This window comes from Ictalurus furcatus, chromosome 1 (assembly GCF_023375685.1).
Source record: "Ictalurus furcatus strain D&B chromosome 1, Billie_1.0, whole genome shotgun sequence".
NCBI classification, from domain to species: Eukaryota; Metazoa; Chordata; class Actinopteri; order Siluriformes; family Ictaluridae; genus Ictalurus; species Ictalurus furcatus.
In genome coordinates, this window is record NC_071255.1 from 36,935,249 (window position 1) to 36,950,087 (window position 14,839).

The following is a 14,839-nucleotide window of genomic DNA, read 5'->3' on the forward strand; positions in this document are numbered from 1 at the left end:
TGAATATTCCGGAGTTTGTTTGATTTTGCGTTGACTTCCGCCATTGCGAAAACCATGAAATCCTGGAGCAACTGATTAATGACCAGAAAAACTGCCTCGGCTTAATGAATATTAGATTATAGTGTATACATTTCACAATATCACATTCAATGAAAATTGCCTGTAAAAGCAGTATATATATATATATATATATATATATATATATATATATATATATATATTGATATTATATCGTTAAATTGCCCAGACCTACTGAGAACTCCGAAATAAATATATATATAAATATATTTCCTTTGACTCCTTAAAATTGTGTACAAGTTTTTAAATTATCCTCATTTTCAGTGTAAAAGCAGTTATTTTTGCAGTTTCGACGTCAGTTTGTTATCACGATACGCAACAGGTCAAATTCCCCGAAAGCCTTTGATCTACATGGATATTTTACACTCATACTACAACCCCTCTGTGACCGCCTTTGTATGTATTGTTTGTATTAAATGCGCTGCCGTATCTACTTTGTCGTATTATTGTACTGTTTGTATTGTTCGTATTTTTTAACGCTGCAATATATATTTCTCTTTGTGTATTCTGTCCATCTATCTTACACCGATTTTACCAACACACGTTCCGAATACATTCAAGTGGCCAGTAAAGTGATTCTGATTCACTTCATTTCTTGCCAAACGACTCCTTTAAAGGTTCTCCTTCTGGAGCAAGTATTACAAAGCGAGTAAGCGTGTTTGCTTTAACGCACCACCGTGCAGCCGTCTGTTCTGCGTTAGTCCGAGTTTTAATGTGTTGCAGTTGCGCCGGTGGAAGAGAGCCAGGATGGAGACCTTGAGCGAGTCTGAAGTAGGGACTGAATGACAAAGCGCTCGACTGGGTGAAAGGTTTTGTTTGCGAGCCGTGGACCTGCTGTTTACGGTACAACCGACTTCTGACTTCAAAAACCAACAGCGGATACATAAAGATACAAAGTGCTGGTTTATAATCCAAACCATCAGCGGAACTGAAGTTATTTTATCTGCAATCGTAATTTTCTTTTTAAATGGATATCTGAGATGCAGTTTAAAGTCTGTCCACCAAAGAAAAAAAAAAAAAAAAGATGTATTAAACAGCATTAAACCGGCGTCATGACATTCCACACACACCTTCCACCTCTCTGAATGTACACTGCCTCACTTGGAGAACATGCATCTACCATATGAGAAGACCCACATGTAGTGTAAATACTCCCTCCAACGTTGAAGTATTAAAAACGTGAATGCGGAAGAGCAGCACGTGCACGTGCAGACGCACTGAGAGGATGATGGAGGCTTGATTATTTAACACATCGCTCCTGTGGAAGTCTGGGACTGTTCACGAGCCCGAGGGATTCGCTTCATAAACATCGCTCCGTTCTCAGAGACGCAGAGATCGTCCAGACCTGAATGATTACGAGTGACGGTCTCCAGGAGACAACACGCAGACAGACAGAGGGACTAACTAGCTCGCGTCGCTGAGAACGTGAGAGTGTCTTTAACAGAACAGTCCAGTCTCAGGTCCAGACATCTCAGAGAACACCTCATGGTCAGAGACCTCCATGAGACTGAGATGAGGTGAAGGTCAGAGTGGTTTCTCAGAATACCAGCTAATCACAATGTGCTCTGTTTATTCTGTAGATTCTTCTCAAATGAACTGTTTCCATGAACCCATAACACTATATTCTATCCATGTCCACACATGCGACACATGATCCTATCCACCGCTACACGCAAGAGAGGAACACCCTGAGAACAGTGACGACATGCTAGCCTTGTATTTAATCTTAAAGTCTTAAGTCCTAACCGCTGTCCATCTCAGAAAACGGAACAGACAGGAAGAAGAATTCCGGACCATTTGACGGGACATTTAATAATATCATATTAGTTGATATAGTATTTTCGGTTATTTTTAACCCGACTACACGGGGAATAAACATTGTGCGTCGATTCTGCCTCGAAATGTCCGTCCCGGCATCAGAATCAATTTTAAAATCGAACCTGACAGTGAAAGTAATCAGATACAGAGCTTTACATGCAGATTATACTTCTATTTATTGGATTATTTAAAGGTTATACATCAGCGTTGTTGAATTCTGGATTCTGATTGGTCGGAAAGATCCATTTTCTAGAACAGCAGCTCTGACAGTAGTGCAGCTGCAAATCGCAGGTTTATATTAACGTGCTCGCTATATATATCGTATATCGTTTCTATGGTTACAGCTCGTTCTCAGGGACTCGTAAGGCGCATAAACAGATATAATAAATGTGTGTAATCGTTGATATTGTGACGCTTTCTTACAGTAAGGAGATGTTTATGTAACATTTATGGAAGGAGTGTCCGGGGTCAGTGCTTTGTAACAGTCAGCGGTAAAGCTGTAACTTTAATATAATTTGTGGTTTCTCAGTAACATGACGAGCTGAGTTTTTCTGTCTTATTAACTTTTAGAAAGTGGGGGGAGGGGGGGAGGGGCTGCTATAACATATATAACAAAAACTATATATCACTTCTTACTATGAGGAATAAACACTTGGGGATGTGCTCTTTTAAGAAGGACATAAAAAATTTACAAAAATGAAATAAATTGAAAAAAAGGTAAGTTTTGTTGAGTCGAAGAATTTCTCGCTGCAGACACAGTTTGAGTCTCTCTCCTGGCAGTGTTTTACAAGGACAGCTGACATTTATTTGGCATTCATTAGTGCTACTGGAGGCGTGGTTGCAAAGAGGTCAAAACTACTCGCCTCAAATTTGACCATAATTGGACAGGACAAAAAAACAACAACAACAAAACACACACACACAAACACAAAAATAAACATCACTCAGTCTGACATATGGAATATCTCAGAAAGCACACTCTAGTGAATATGCACTCTTTGCTAAAGGGCTTTGAGGAAACTGTATACAAAACACACACACACACACACACACACAAAACCGACCTCCGAGTGTGTTCAGCGTCCCCAGGCACTGAGCACCCCAAAATAATCCAATCCAATTACTAGCATGTCTGCCACACACTGCTGTTTCTGGACAGGGTCATGACCTCTGTGGAAGTTCACAAACCCCCCTCGCATTGTGTGGACATCATTAACAGAGACGTCTCAATGCTACAACCGGGCCGTCACCACAATCCCAGCGTCTGTTTCTCAAATCCATAAAACGGGTTCTCAGTGCCAGCTCCTCTTTAGGTCTGGAAGCTCGGGAAAGCAGCGAACACTAAATTGCCATTTAAGGTGACCGTCACAACATCACGAGCCAAAAAAAAAGAGAAAAGAAAAGAAAAGAAAAAGAACGATTGCCTCTCGGAGCTGGCTGCAACTCTCCCGGGAGATCACAGATCTCAAAACTCACTGCTATTCTTACATGGGAAAATGAGGCTCGCGCCAATTTCTGCCAGTGTTCTGGAAGAACAAAAACACAGGAGATGATAGCGGAGACAAAAGAGCTTCAGCTTCACATCAGCGAGTCTGAACAGATGAGCTGGTTTGTTTTTTAAGACGCGCAATTCTGAAGCAGATATCAGTCAATGTTGTAGGAGTGTACGGCGGATTGAAGTGCCTGTCGCTCGCCTTATTCTGCACTCCTCTGAATGGCGGGGTTTCTTTCAGGAGCTGCGCACTGCCCGAGACAATAAACTCATAAAGTGAATGGGGTTTAAATCACTTTCAATCACAGCGCTGCCTCTGATTTACAACAGCCTGTTGTTGGAGCTTCCAGTTAACTGCTGCTCAGTGACCCGTAACGTGCAGCGCCCATATAACCACCGCATGCTATATATGTGAAAAACAAGCCTCTGTGACACATTAAATGTCTCACCGCTGCCTGAACACTGCTTTCTGAGGCAGCTCATAATCCGAGTATATATATCGTATATAAAATATATGCAGTATAGCGGGGTCAATCTATGTGAAATCACAGGAGGCCTCCCGACTGACCATCTCCGATTTGCTTCATACCTTCTGCAAACAATGTCACTATTCCCAATAAACAGTATGCACAATTTCAGGCTTGTATCTGCTTTAGTTTCTATGATATACTATAGAAGCTTTAAAAAGTGGGTGTGGCCCTAGTTTTACTGTAAAAAAAAAAGGAGGTCAACAGTTGCATATTTCTTTTTATTTTTTTATTTATTTTTTTTTTTTAGAAGTTAAAGAAATCTTATACTAGAAAACAATCCCTGAAAATTTCATGCATCTAGGACAAATAGTTCAAAAGTAAAATGAGGGCCACACCCCTTTAAAAGCCTCAATATCTCATAAACGAATGAAGATACAAGACTGACAACGACATAATTTGCAGAAAGGACGACACAAAGCTGTGTATTTTGTATTATACATTCACATGACCTATGTACACATCACAGTGCTACTGTTCATTCTGTATACTTATCATATTGACACTGCTATCAGGGTTGCCAGGTCTCAGGAATTATTTCTATCCCGGCTACAACTTGGGCACAAAATGACGTTAAATTAAGCCAAAATGGTTTGGAAACAAAGCGATAGTGAAGTATAGTGAAAGTTCAGTTTATATTACAAAGATTCTGTGAGGGAATGTGGGATTATAGAGTGTGTCTCCCAAGGGATACACATTTGTTCTTCTTTTTCTCAGACTTTGGATGGCAAAATATATTTTTTTCTCCGTGGTGTGCACGCATTTCTTTGTAGCAGTTGCAAATCTCCTTGTACGGGCATTACTCCACATCCCCACATTCCCCTCATACAGTCTTTGTAATATAAACTAAACTTTCGCTGTACTTCACTTTCACATTGTTTTCTATCGTCAATGTTTGTGGAATTTGATTAGATTTCATTCTTGGCGCAAAACCACCTGTGGACTTGCTTTTTCTACTCACAACACTGTTTCAAAATTAACCCAATTAATCGTAAAAACACAACCCTGGCAACCCTCACTGCCCTGTCATATTTTTGTCTGCTACCTCAATATTCTACCTCAATATTCTAACTGTCATGCTGCTGCGACACCTTAAATTCCCCATGAGGGACTAATAATAGCTGATCTGATCTTATGCATCTAAAGGAGACAGAATTCAAATCTGAGCAGGCAAAGTCTTGAAAGGTAGTGACTTAGAGGAAACCTACATAAAAAAAAAAGAGAAGAGAACACACAAACAAGAAATTCCCCAAACAGCAATGTGGACTCAGGATTGACCTGCTTCAGTAAAGCTCTAATCGTTTTTAAACCTGGCTCCAAAAACTCATCTCCAAGTGTTTGTTTTCCCTACTTGAAACTAACACCTGAAATTGCTTTCCGAGAGATTCCATCCTTCAAGATCCTGAAGCTTGTAGCCAGAAAAGTGTCACTGGAATATCTGAGGCGGAGAATAATCAGAAGTAAACATGAATACATGTGAGGAGTCTTTGGTTTTAAAGGTTTAAGCGGTAGACATCTTGCGAATCAGATCGTTTATATGGTGAGAACTCAGAGGAAACCCACATGGACTCTTGGAGAACATGCAGAACACCGCACAAACAGTAACCTGAGCTCAGGATTGAACCCAGGACCCTGAAACTGTGAGGATTCAGCTTTACAGTATGATTTAATCCAACTGCTGCAAATACGCACCCGATATTGGACGGCTTATTAAGTACAATTATTTATGCTACAAAAAAGGAACAACTTATCCGGTAACTATGAGATACAAGGCAAAAGCAAAAGAAAATGAATGACAAGCAACTTTTTTTTTAATTACAGAACACACAGTTAGCAAAATATATGGCACTCTTGGTAGCTACTACAGAGTTTATCCATGTTCTCTAACGAACTCTACTTCACCGACACTGAGCATCAGCCCTGAGAAAAAAGAAAAACGCAGAGACGCCAGCTCTGTCTCTGCTGCCTCCTTCAGTTTCACAAAATTTGAGCGGTACAGACATGCCGTCTCCTCGACTCCGTCCAACACGGTGACATGATAAAGACAGGCTAAGTTTGCGGAAGCCTGGGATAAGGATCCAGCTGATGTCCACCTGCAGATCCTGAACCGGAAGAATCACTCATTCAAATCACAGAGTCCAGGAAATTTGAATGAGCAGTCCAGTCCAGTCCAGTCCAGTCCAGTCCAGTCCAGTCCAGTCAAGTCCAGTCCAGGTTTGCTGCTTTTCTTGGGTTGGGATCTTAGAACGCCATTTGGAACCTCAAGTTAACTGACAGGCAGGGGTGCATAAAGTACTGAGTACTGAGTACTGAGTATGGTGTCAAATTCTTCCTCAGTTAAAAACAAAAGATCTTCTTGAGTGAAAGTCAAAAGGTATCTACAGTACATTTAAACATCAAGTCTATCTATTCAAGAGTAAAAAGTAAATATTTTGAACTGATCGATGATGAACAATGCGTACAAAAACAAAGACACATTTCATCCATCCCATCCACCCATCTTCTATACCGCTTATCCTTTACAGGGTCACGGGGGACCTGGAGCCTATCCCAGGGAGCATGGGGCACAAGGCGGGGTACACCCTGGACAGGGTGCCAATCCATCGCAGGGCACAATCACATACACACTCACACACCCATTCATACACTACGGACACTTTACTGAACCAAAAAAAAAACAACTTATTTAGAAAAGCGAAAATGCAGCTGATTGGCTTAGTGGCTGCGCTGCTACAGAAAAATACATAAAGTACATCATGGCACTTGTAGAGTTTTAGTACATGAAAGATCTCCCAACTACAGTAACAAAGTACGTTAAGTATTTTTCCCCACGTCTGCTGACAGGAAGTGCATCCACAATAGATTCTGATAGCGTTCGGTCTAACATTAACGCCACCCAGTGTTAACTTGAGACAGCACCCTTCTTCTTTACTGCCCTTGAGAACCTGGTCACCTTTTATCTTCACCTGATCTGACGTAGAAAGCACAAATCCCAAATCTCCTCTGAGTGAATGAACCGAGGTTAAGTCTGGTAGCACGGATCTGAACGGGTCATCGGCACAGTTCATTCTTCAAGGAATTAGTCTTTATTTCAGCACTGACCCTGAGATAAAGCTCGCTCTGAGGCTGTAATCCACTACCCAGTACCCAGTACAGCGCAGAGTAGAGTTTCTTTTCCTGCAGGCCAATTAGCTTCCCTTTTCCCCCAAATTTGCCCTTTCCTGTGTTTAGATAGATTAGAAAGGAGCAAAAACAGAAAACATTGACTTCCAAGTTACTCTTTTACTATCTCTTTCTTACTTAATGATGATGAATATGCTCCATGCATCACACGTTCGTGTAGGCTAATCATTAGTTTGCTAACAGCAAACGTTAACCTGAAGAGGTAAAAAAAAAAAAAAAAAAAAAAAACTTTTGGTCAAGCGGAAAGGTTTTGGAAAAGGGACACGTTTGGAACTATTCAGACTATGTGAAAAATCCTGGGTTTTCCCATTATTTCAGAGAGAGAGAGAGAGGGAGTGGGTGGAGGAATGCATCAACACTCGCGGTGAGAAGTAGCGGTCACACACAGCTAGCTCTCCAAACTGCTCTCCAGGCTGAGCGGGGTCAAGCACCCGTCAACAAAAGACAACATTCCTCCTGACTCCAACTGGCATCACCACCAATACCACCGATTTTAACCCTTACCTTCAGCTCAGGTCAACACGAACCACCAAAATCTTCTACTAAAAGATCGTTCCAACATCAAACAGAATCAGGAAAAGTATAAACCACCGTGTGTGGTGCTTTCATTGTAAAAATCGTACAGAAAATTTTAATATAAACCTGCGATTTGCTTTTCTATGATCGAAAATTAATCAACCAATCAGAATCAAGAATTCTACTTAGTGTTTTTGGAGGCTAACAATAAGAACACATACAATATCAATGCACTGAATATGTGCAATTTTTCCCCAAACGTTTCCTAAATATTCAGAATCTTCAGGTTTAGCGTTTCACACCTTACCAGAATTTCCCAACCCACACAAGAAGCATGCAAAATGATAAAGATATACGCCACGGATATCAGTCTCAATTTGACCTCACTCAGATACATGTCAGGATAAAACCAAGCGAACTCTAAATTTGTTCTTGTTTACTCATGTTTACAGACTTACATATCCCAACGTTCTGTGGGAAAGGATGATGTCATTTTAAAAATATCATTGCTGTAGAGTCCCTGAGACCCCAAACAAACAGGAAGTGAAGAATCTGAGCTAAACATAACGGTTACAACAAAATATTAACATTCTATTGCTGTTAAAAGATGGTTTGGATTAATGGCACCACCACAGGGTTAAGAGAAGCGGTGTATTTGGGTCAGGATTAGCGAGCTGGGTCCGATCCAAGCCGAGCTGAACCACACAGGACCCGGAATGCAGTAATCACACACGCAAGAGCAGCCGCCCTCTTAATCTTCACTCACTCTTTCATCATTTCCCCAAAGGTTTCCAAACGCTTCACTTGAGATTAGTGAAAGGAGTGGAGGGGAAAAAAAGCATTTAATTATGGAGTAGTGTACTATTCTCAAGTCTTTTTTCCCCGCTGAGTACTCCCACAATGCAGGAATTCACTATTTAAATATCGAGATCAGATGCCTTTCATGCCCCCTTTTTCCCCCCCAGAGTAATTCATCACAATGCCAAAATCTACTCATGAGCTTGGATTAGCTTATAGCTTTATATAGAGCTGCCATGTAGAAGTGAAATGACAGATTTGGAGTTTCCCCTCCCTAGAAAAGTACCTCAGCTCTCTGTCTGTCCCTCTCTACGTTTCTATTTAGCGGATGCTTTTATCCAGAAAGATTTAAAAGTTACACCAAGTGTAGAGCTGATCAGACCCTCATCTGAGGGTTAAAAGTGGCTTTCTGGCAGTCCCGGGCTTTGAACTTACAACTACCACTCGTCTTTCTACCTCTTTCCCGCTCTCTTATTCCCTCTCTCTAAATAAAGCTTAAAGAAAAACCTCAAAAAAGGTCTGAACCTTGCCAAAACCCAACGCCGAACCCATACGTCAAGCTTGCCTATAGCATTGCTAATAAGAAACAACATTACGAGCAGAGAAGAACGGCCCTCTCTGTTGACCTGCAAGGTCTTCAGTATTGAGGTAACCCGTGTTATTTCACTCTGAATTGCGTAATTGTTGCAGGATCTGAAATCTGCCCACAAAACACCCACAGATACAGCAGGTCAGTGACCGAGCGGACAAAGGCAAACACATCTCGCATGGCCTGAGAGCTAGACACGTCACAACTGAATCCGACACAGAATTCACAGGAGCTACTGTATAAAGAACAAGGAGAAGTTTGTATTGTGGAAATTGCTTAGCCATTTTATCGTACTTTACAATACTGCATTTAAAATGATACTGCACCTCCATCAGAGCAACGTTTCTTATTTCACATCTTACTCAAACTGTCATGGGACTCCTTCAAATTTGTACAAAATAAACTTGCAGGACAACAGCTGTCTGGACTTGATTGAGTTTATCCTGGGATTTTTGCAAAATGCCTAAAATTGTTGTCTATACAAAAAAAAAAACCCAACAACTGCTGAAGGGAATACAGGGAAAATATTTTTATGTGTTGTTGAGAAGACTGAGAATGAGAGCTTTGGGGTGGTTTCAACCCTTATGATAACTGTGAGAGTGAGGATTTTAGTGATTTGGCCACTGTAATAACAATGGTGGTCAGACCAAGAATTTTTTGAACGACCATCATTGTTATAACTTCAGAAATAAGAACGTTGGATCTACAAGCATTGTAAATACTTTTGGACTGAGAACAATAGAGGTTCAAACAACTTTTTTTTAGCTTTAGGACTGAGAAATTTGAGGACTCAGCCCTTATTACAACTTCTGAGAGTGAGGACTTTAGGGGTTTGACCACTGTAATAACTTTAAGGGTTTATCCATTGTGAAACCTTTGTGACCAAGAATTTTGGAGCTACCAACATTGTTATAACTAGAGCTTTGGAACTTCAACCACTGTAATTACTTTCAGATTGATGAGATTTGGGTTTCAAACTATTTTATAGCTTTAAAATAAAGAAATTATGTTATAACCATTGGTTTAACTTCGGAAATGAGAACTTTGGACCTTCAAACATAGTTATCACTTGTGGACTGGTAACATTAGGGTTCAACCAATTTCATATATTTGGGTCTGAGAAATGTAAGGGGCGCAACCCCGATATATTGGATATTAGGATGGTAATTGCATTGTGAGTTGTGCTGTCTGTGATGTAACGGTGTGAATGCATCATGTTGTGACCAAACAGCAAGAAAAAACTCTTAATACATGTAAATGTATACAGTGAATGAAAATGATTCTGATTCTTATTAAACCCACAGAGGGTGGCCCACTATAATAGCTCAGAGGGAAAACTTTCAGACTGAGAACATTGGGGGTCCAAGCACTGTTACAACTTTGGGACCAATAATTTTGGAGCTACCACAATTGTTATACTTTGGATACTTGGAACTTTGGATTGTCAACCATTGTAATTACTTTCACACTGAGAAAGTTTGGGGTTCAACCAATTTTATAGCTTTGGGCTTGAGAACTTTAATGGATCGACCCTTATAGTAACCGTGAGGTTGAAGATATTGTGGTATTGACCACTGTAATAATGTCGAGGGTTCAGCGCTTCACTGTGAAAACTTTGGGACTGAGAGCACTGGGGGTCCAACCACTGGTAAAACTTTGGGACCTATAATTTTGATTCGACAATGATTACTATGACTTTGAAAATGAGAATCCTGGACATTCAAGCATAGTAATAGACTTAAATTTCACACTGAGAATAATGGGGGCTCAACCAATGCAATATCTTTGGAACTGAGAACATTGGGGTCTATTATAACCATTTTAATAACTTCAGAAATTAGAACTTTGGACCTTCAAGCACTGTAATTACCACTGAACTAAGAACAATACTGGTTAAACCAAATTTATAGTTCTGGGATGGAGAAATTTGAGGTCTCAACCATTATGATAACTTTGAGACTGACCTTTTTTAAGAATTTGACCACTATAATAATTTGAAGGTTCAGCGATTATGAATATTGAAACTGACAACTTTGGGGGTCCAACTGCATTGGGACCAATAACAACCAGTGCTATATCTTTGAAATGAGAACAATTCTGTAACAATTGTGGACTGAGAACTCTGAGAGGTTCTAAGGGGTCTGAGCTCTGAAATAACTTTGATAGCACAGCAACTGTGAAAACTGACTGGACTATGGGGCTCCAACCATTGTTAGAATGTTAGGACCAAGAATTTAAACTACACCCATTGATATAACTTAATAAATGAGAACGTCCGATTTATAACTATGTTTAATTACTTTCGTGAGAGCACTGAGGGGTCAACCAAAGTTGTAGATTTGGGTTGAAGAACTTTAGGGCTGCAACCACTGTTCAATCTTTGGAACCCATAATTTTGGAGGTACAAGCCTTATTCTAACTTTAGAAATGACAACTTTGGATCAAGCACCATAATTACTTTTGGACTAACAGTGAGGATCCAACCGGTATTACAACTTTGAGACTGAGAATGTTGGAGTCTCAACAATTATGAAACTTTGAGTGTTCAACCACTGTGAAAACTTTGAGACTGAGAACACTGGGGGTACATTATTAGAACACTGGGACCAAGAATTTGAACTACAGCCATTGTTATAACTTTGGAAATGAGGACTTTGGTTCAAGCATTCTAATCACTGTTACACTCTGAACCATACAGTTTCAACCAATTTTATGATGTTGGGACTGAGAACTTTTGCTAAACCTGTTATTACAACATTGGAAACAAGAAATTCAGGGCTACAACCATTGTTTTAACATTGAATCTGAGAACTATGAGGAACACTGGAGAACATTGGAGGTTCCAGCACAGAACTTTGAGACTGAGAACTTTGAAGGTTTCTTAATCATTGTAAACAAAGAAATAGTGCAAACAGCAGCTCACCTTTCGAGTTAAACGCTTCTTTGAGATGAAGCAGCACATCAGCAAATTTCCGTACATCACTGACAAGCTGCATGATGTATTCCGGGTCGGAGCTGATAGAGCTCAGTGAGTCACTCTTAATAGAGCCAGCTCTGGAACCCGATCCTGAACCCGGGGGAAAGAAGTGTGAGCTGGAGAATCGTGTAATGCTCACACTTGAGCGTTTGTTTCCCAGGTTGCTTTGCTGCAGCATCCCGCTGGCGAACATCCCAGCCGCAGCCAGCTTGCTTTGGACGAGCGACGCTGCAAACTCGCTTCGATTTAATGAGATTCCACACACGTCCTCAGCGGCGGTGACGGTTCCTGGAAACAGAACAGGTATTACACTCACACTCATGCTCTTCAGAACCAGGCCTGGACAGACACCTGCACTGCTCCAATCCAAGGTTATCTGCAGCTTTATCTAGTTTCATATGAACAGGAACAACACTAAACCATGTACAGGTCTATGAAAGACTCCAGCCCTCAGTGGGTTATGGTAGAGTTTTGAAGATTAGACGGATGCTAAATTGTCCAGTTCATGGTGGGTTCAGCCATTGTGAAAACGTTGGGCCTATGAACTTCAGGAGGCCAACAATTGTTAGAACTTTGGAACCAAGAATTTTGGAGCATCCACCAGTGCTTCAACTTTAGCTGTGAGAAAATACAGTAAACAGTAAAAAATAAAACACAGTAATTTCTTTATGTAGTCCTTTTACAAATCAGGGTCAAATGTGCCAAAACCATTGCAGCACATTAAGGTCTTCATTAAAAGGTAAAGTGAGCATCCCACTGAACACTCTCTCTCTCTCTCTCTCTCTCTCTCTCTCGCTCTCTCTCTCTCCCTTTCTCTCTCCCAGTTAAGATGGCCTTAATTCTGCTTTTAGGAAACTCAGCCAGTTGTTTAATGTTCACCACAGAAACCATGCTTCCACCATACCCATAGTAATGTGAGACGGGGCAGAGGGGGCGGGGCTTCCAAGAGATCCGTTAATATTGGAGATTTCAGGTACGATTCATATTTTGATCGGCTCATCCGTCATTTTCATTGGAGGAAAAAGACTAACTCGTATCAGCGTACTAATACGCAAAATAACAAGGTACCAGACTTTTGGCACTAGTAAAATTATCACTGGACCAGTACCTACAGTAAAGTTCCAGCTGGGTGGTTTTTGCTCAGGACTGGCAACAAGAAGATCTGACGATGCTCACAGCACTGAGTGGTTATGTGCCATGCAGCAACATATGCAAATTTCAAAATGAAATGTTTAATGTAAATGATCAATGCTTATTTATAAGCCACTTGATGGGGAAACTATTAATAAAGAATAAGTTGTGTCCAACATCTTGGACACCAACATTCATCAACATCCATTCATAAATTTCCCATACCAGGTTGCAGGGTAGCTTCCAGAAACCTGGGGCAGGGTGCCAACCCATTGCAGAGCACAATCACACACACTGCAGACAATTTGGATATGTCAATCAGCCAATCAGGAGGAAACCCCTGAAGAAGATGCAAGCTCTTCACAAACACAGGGCAGGGGTGGGGTTCGAACCCACCTCAAGGTTTGTAGGTGGGGGCAGACGTCCTAACCACGAAGCCGCCGTGCCCCCCTGCATCAACATTCAAAACATGACAACATTACATTACCAGAATAGCTACAACATTACAAATCATATCCAGACCCTATAATCTTAGTGTAGGACAGTGTAAACAAATCAGTGCTCTAATCCGAATTAAGAAAAACGAGTTAAACTTGCATTCCTAATCATTTCTCAAATCCACTTACAGTGCATTAAGATTTATTCTATGGATTTCTACAGAGCAGATCGCTCTAGTTTCTCCAGATTCCTCTACAATACAGCTGTGGAAACTGTCTTATCACATTCCACTTTTCCTAGGTATGGAAAACAGCAGCAGAATGGAAATTCTGAATAAACAGAATGACTCCATGTGAGTAACTGTAATACATCATATAAGCTCTATCACTTGTAAAGCAGTCCCATTTCATTCCACTGGGTCTTTTAAATTATGTTAGAATTAAAAAGCATTGATTTAACGAGTTACATTCAGAATTACTCACGTGTGAAACGTGTGAAACATTCCTGAGTCCGAAAAGGGAAAAAATGTAGCAGTAATCCACAGAGAAAGACTGAGAGAGAGAGAGAGAGAGAGAGAGAGAGAGAGAGTCCCTCCGGTCTCCACTGTCTCTCACATTAACTCGTACCACGGGTAATAAAACCCCGCCTCCTTAACTGTCCGCCAACGTCTGCACAGACCCCGCCCCTTCGCTAAAGACCACGCCCCTTCAACGCAAACACTCCTCCTGTGTTTGAATGGAGAATAAACCGAGGGAAGACTCCAGGCAAATGTGTACAGTCACATGTAGCTCTCAACGAGTCAGACTCCAAATATCTTACTTCTTTATCAGAAGTTTTTATTATTATTATTATTAAAAATAGATTTTAATAAAAAAAAAAAACACTTCCGTGTCAGAATTTTAAACACATTTAGCATTATAACTATAATAAATAATAATGATTCTAACAATATCTAAGATAACAATATCTATAACTATTACACTTTTAGTAGAAGTTGCACACTTAATATCATCATAATAATAATAATTATAATATTATATGATGTTGTAATGGATCCTTTAAGACACCATGTGATGTGATCCTCTCCTCTATAGGGCTATTAGGAAAATTAATGACGTCATTATGAGACTGTTGCACGTGATTGACATCGGGACGTCAATTCATCCAGATACATTTAAGAGTTAAGCCTCAATTTAGCCCGTCATACAATATGAAGAAACACGAGCAAGCTCTCCAGATGATTCTAGAGAGAATTACGCCATCTAGTGGAGGATGATGTTATTACACTGAAG

At 40.5% G+C, this 14,839-nt stretch overlaps 1 protein-coding gene across 3 annotated transcripts in view; it reads right to left on the reverse strand.

Moving 5' to 3' along the window:
* Positions 1 to 14,217, reverse strand: part of arhgap29a (Rho GTPase activating protein 29a) — a 62,000-nt gene extending 47,783 nt beyond the window's left edge. Inside the window, exons 1-2 of one of the 3 annotated variants that reach the window (XM_053620387.1) lie at positions 14,030 to 14,217; positions 11,925 to 12,266 (exon numbers count right to left, since the gene is read on the reverse strand). In XM_053620387.1, the coding sequence (XP_053476362.1) occupies positions 11,925 to 12,171 (247 nt within the window). In that variant the 5' untranslated portion in view covers positions 12,172 to 12,266; positions 14,030 to 14,217. The remainder of the gene's footprint in view (positions 1 to 11,924; positions 12,267 to 14,029) is intronic. The other 2 variants (XM_053620315.1, XM_053620245.1) reach the window with 2 other exon arrangements.
* Positions 14,218 to 14,839: the final 622 nt, after the last annotated feature.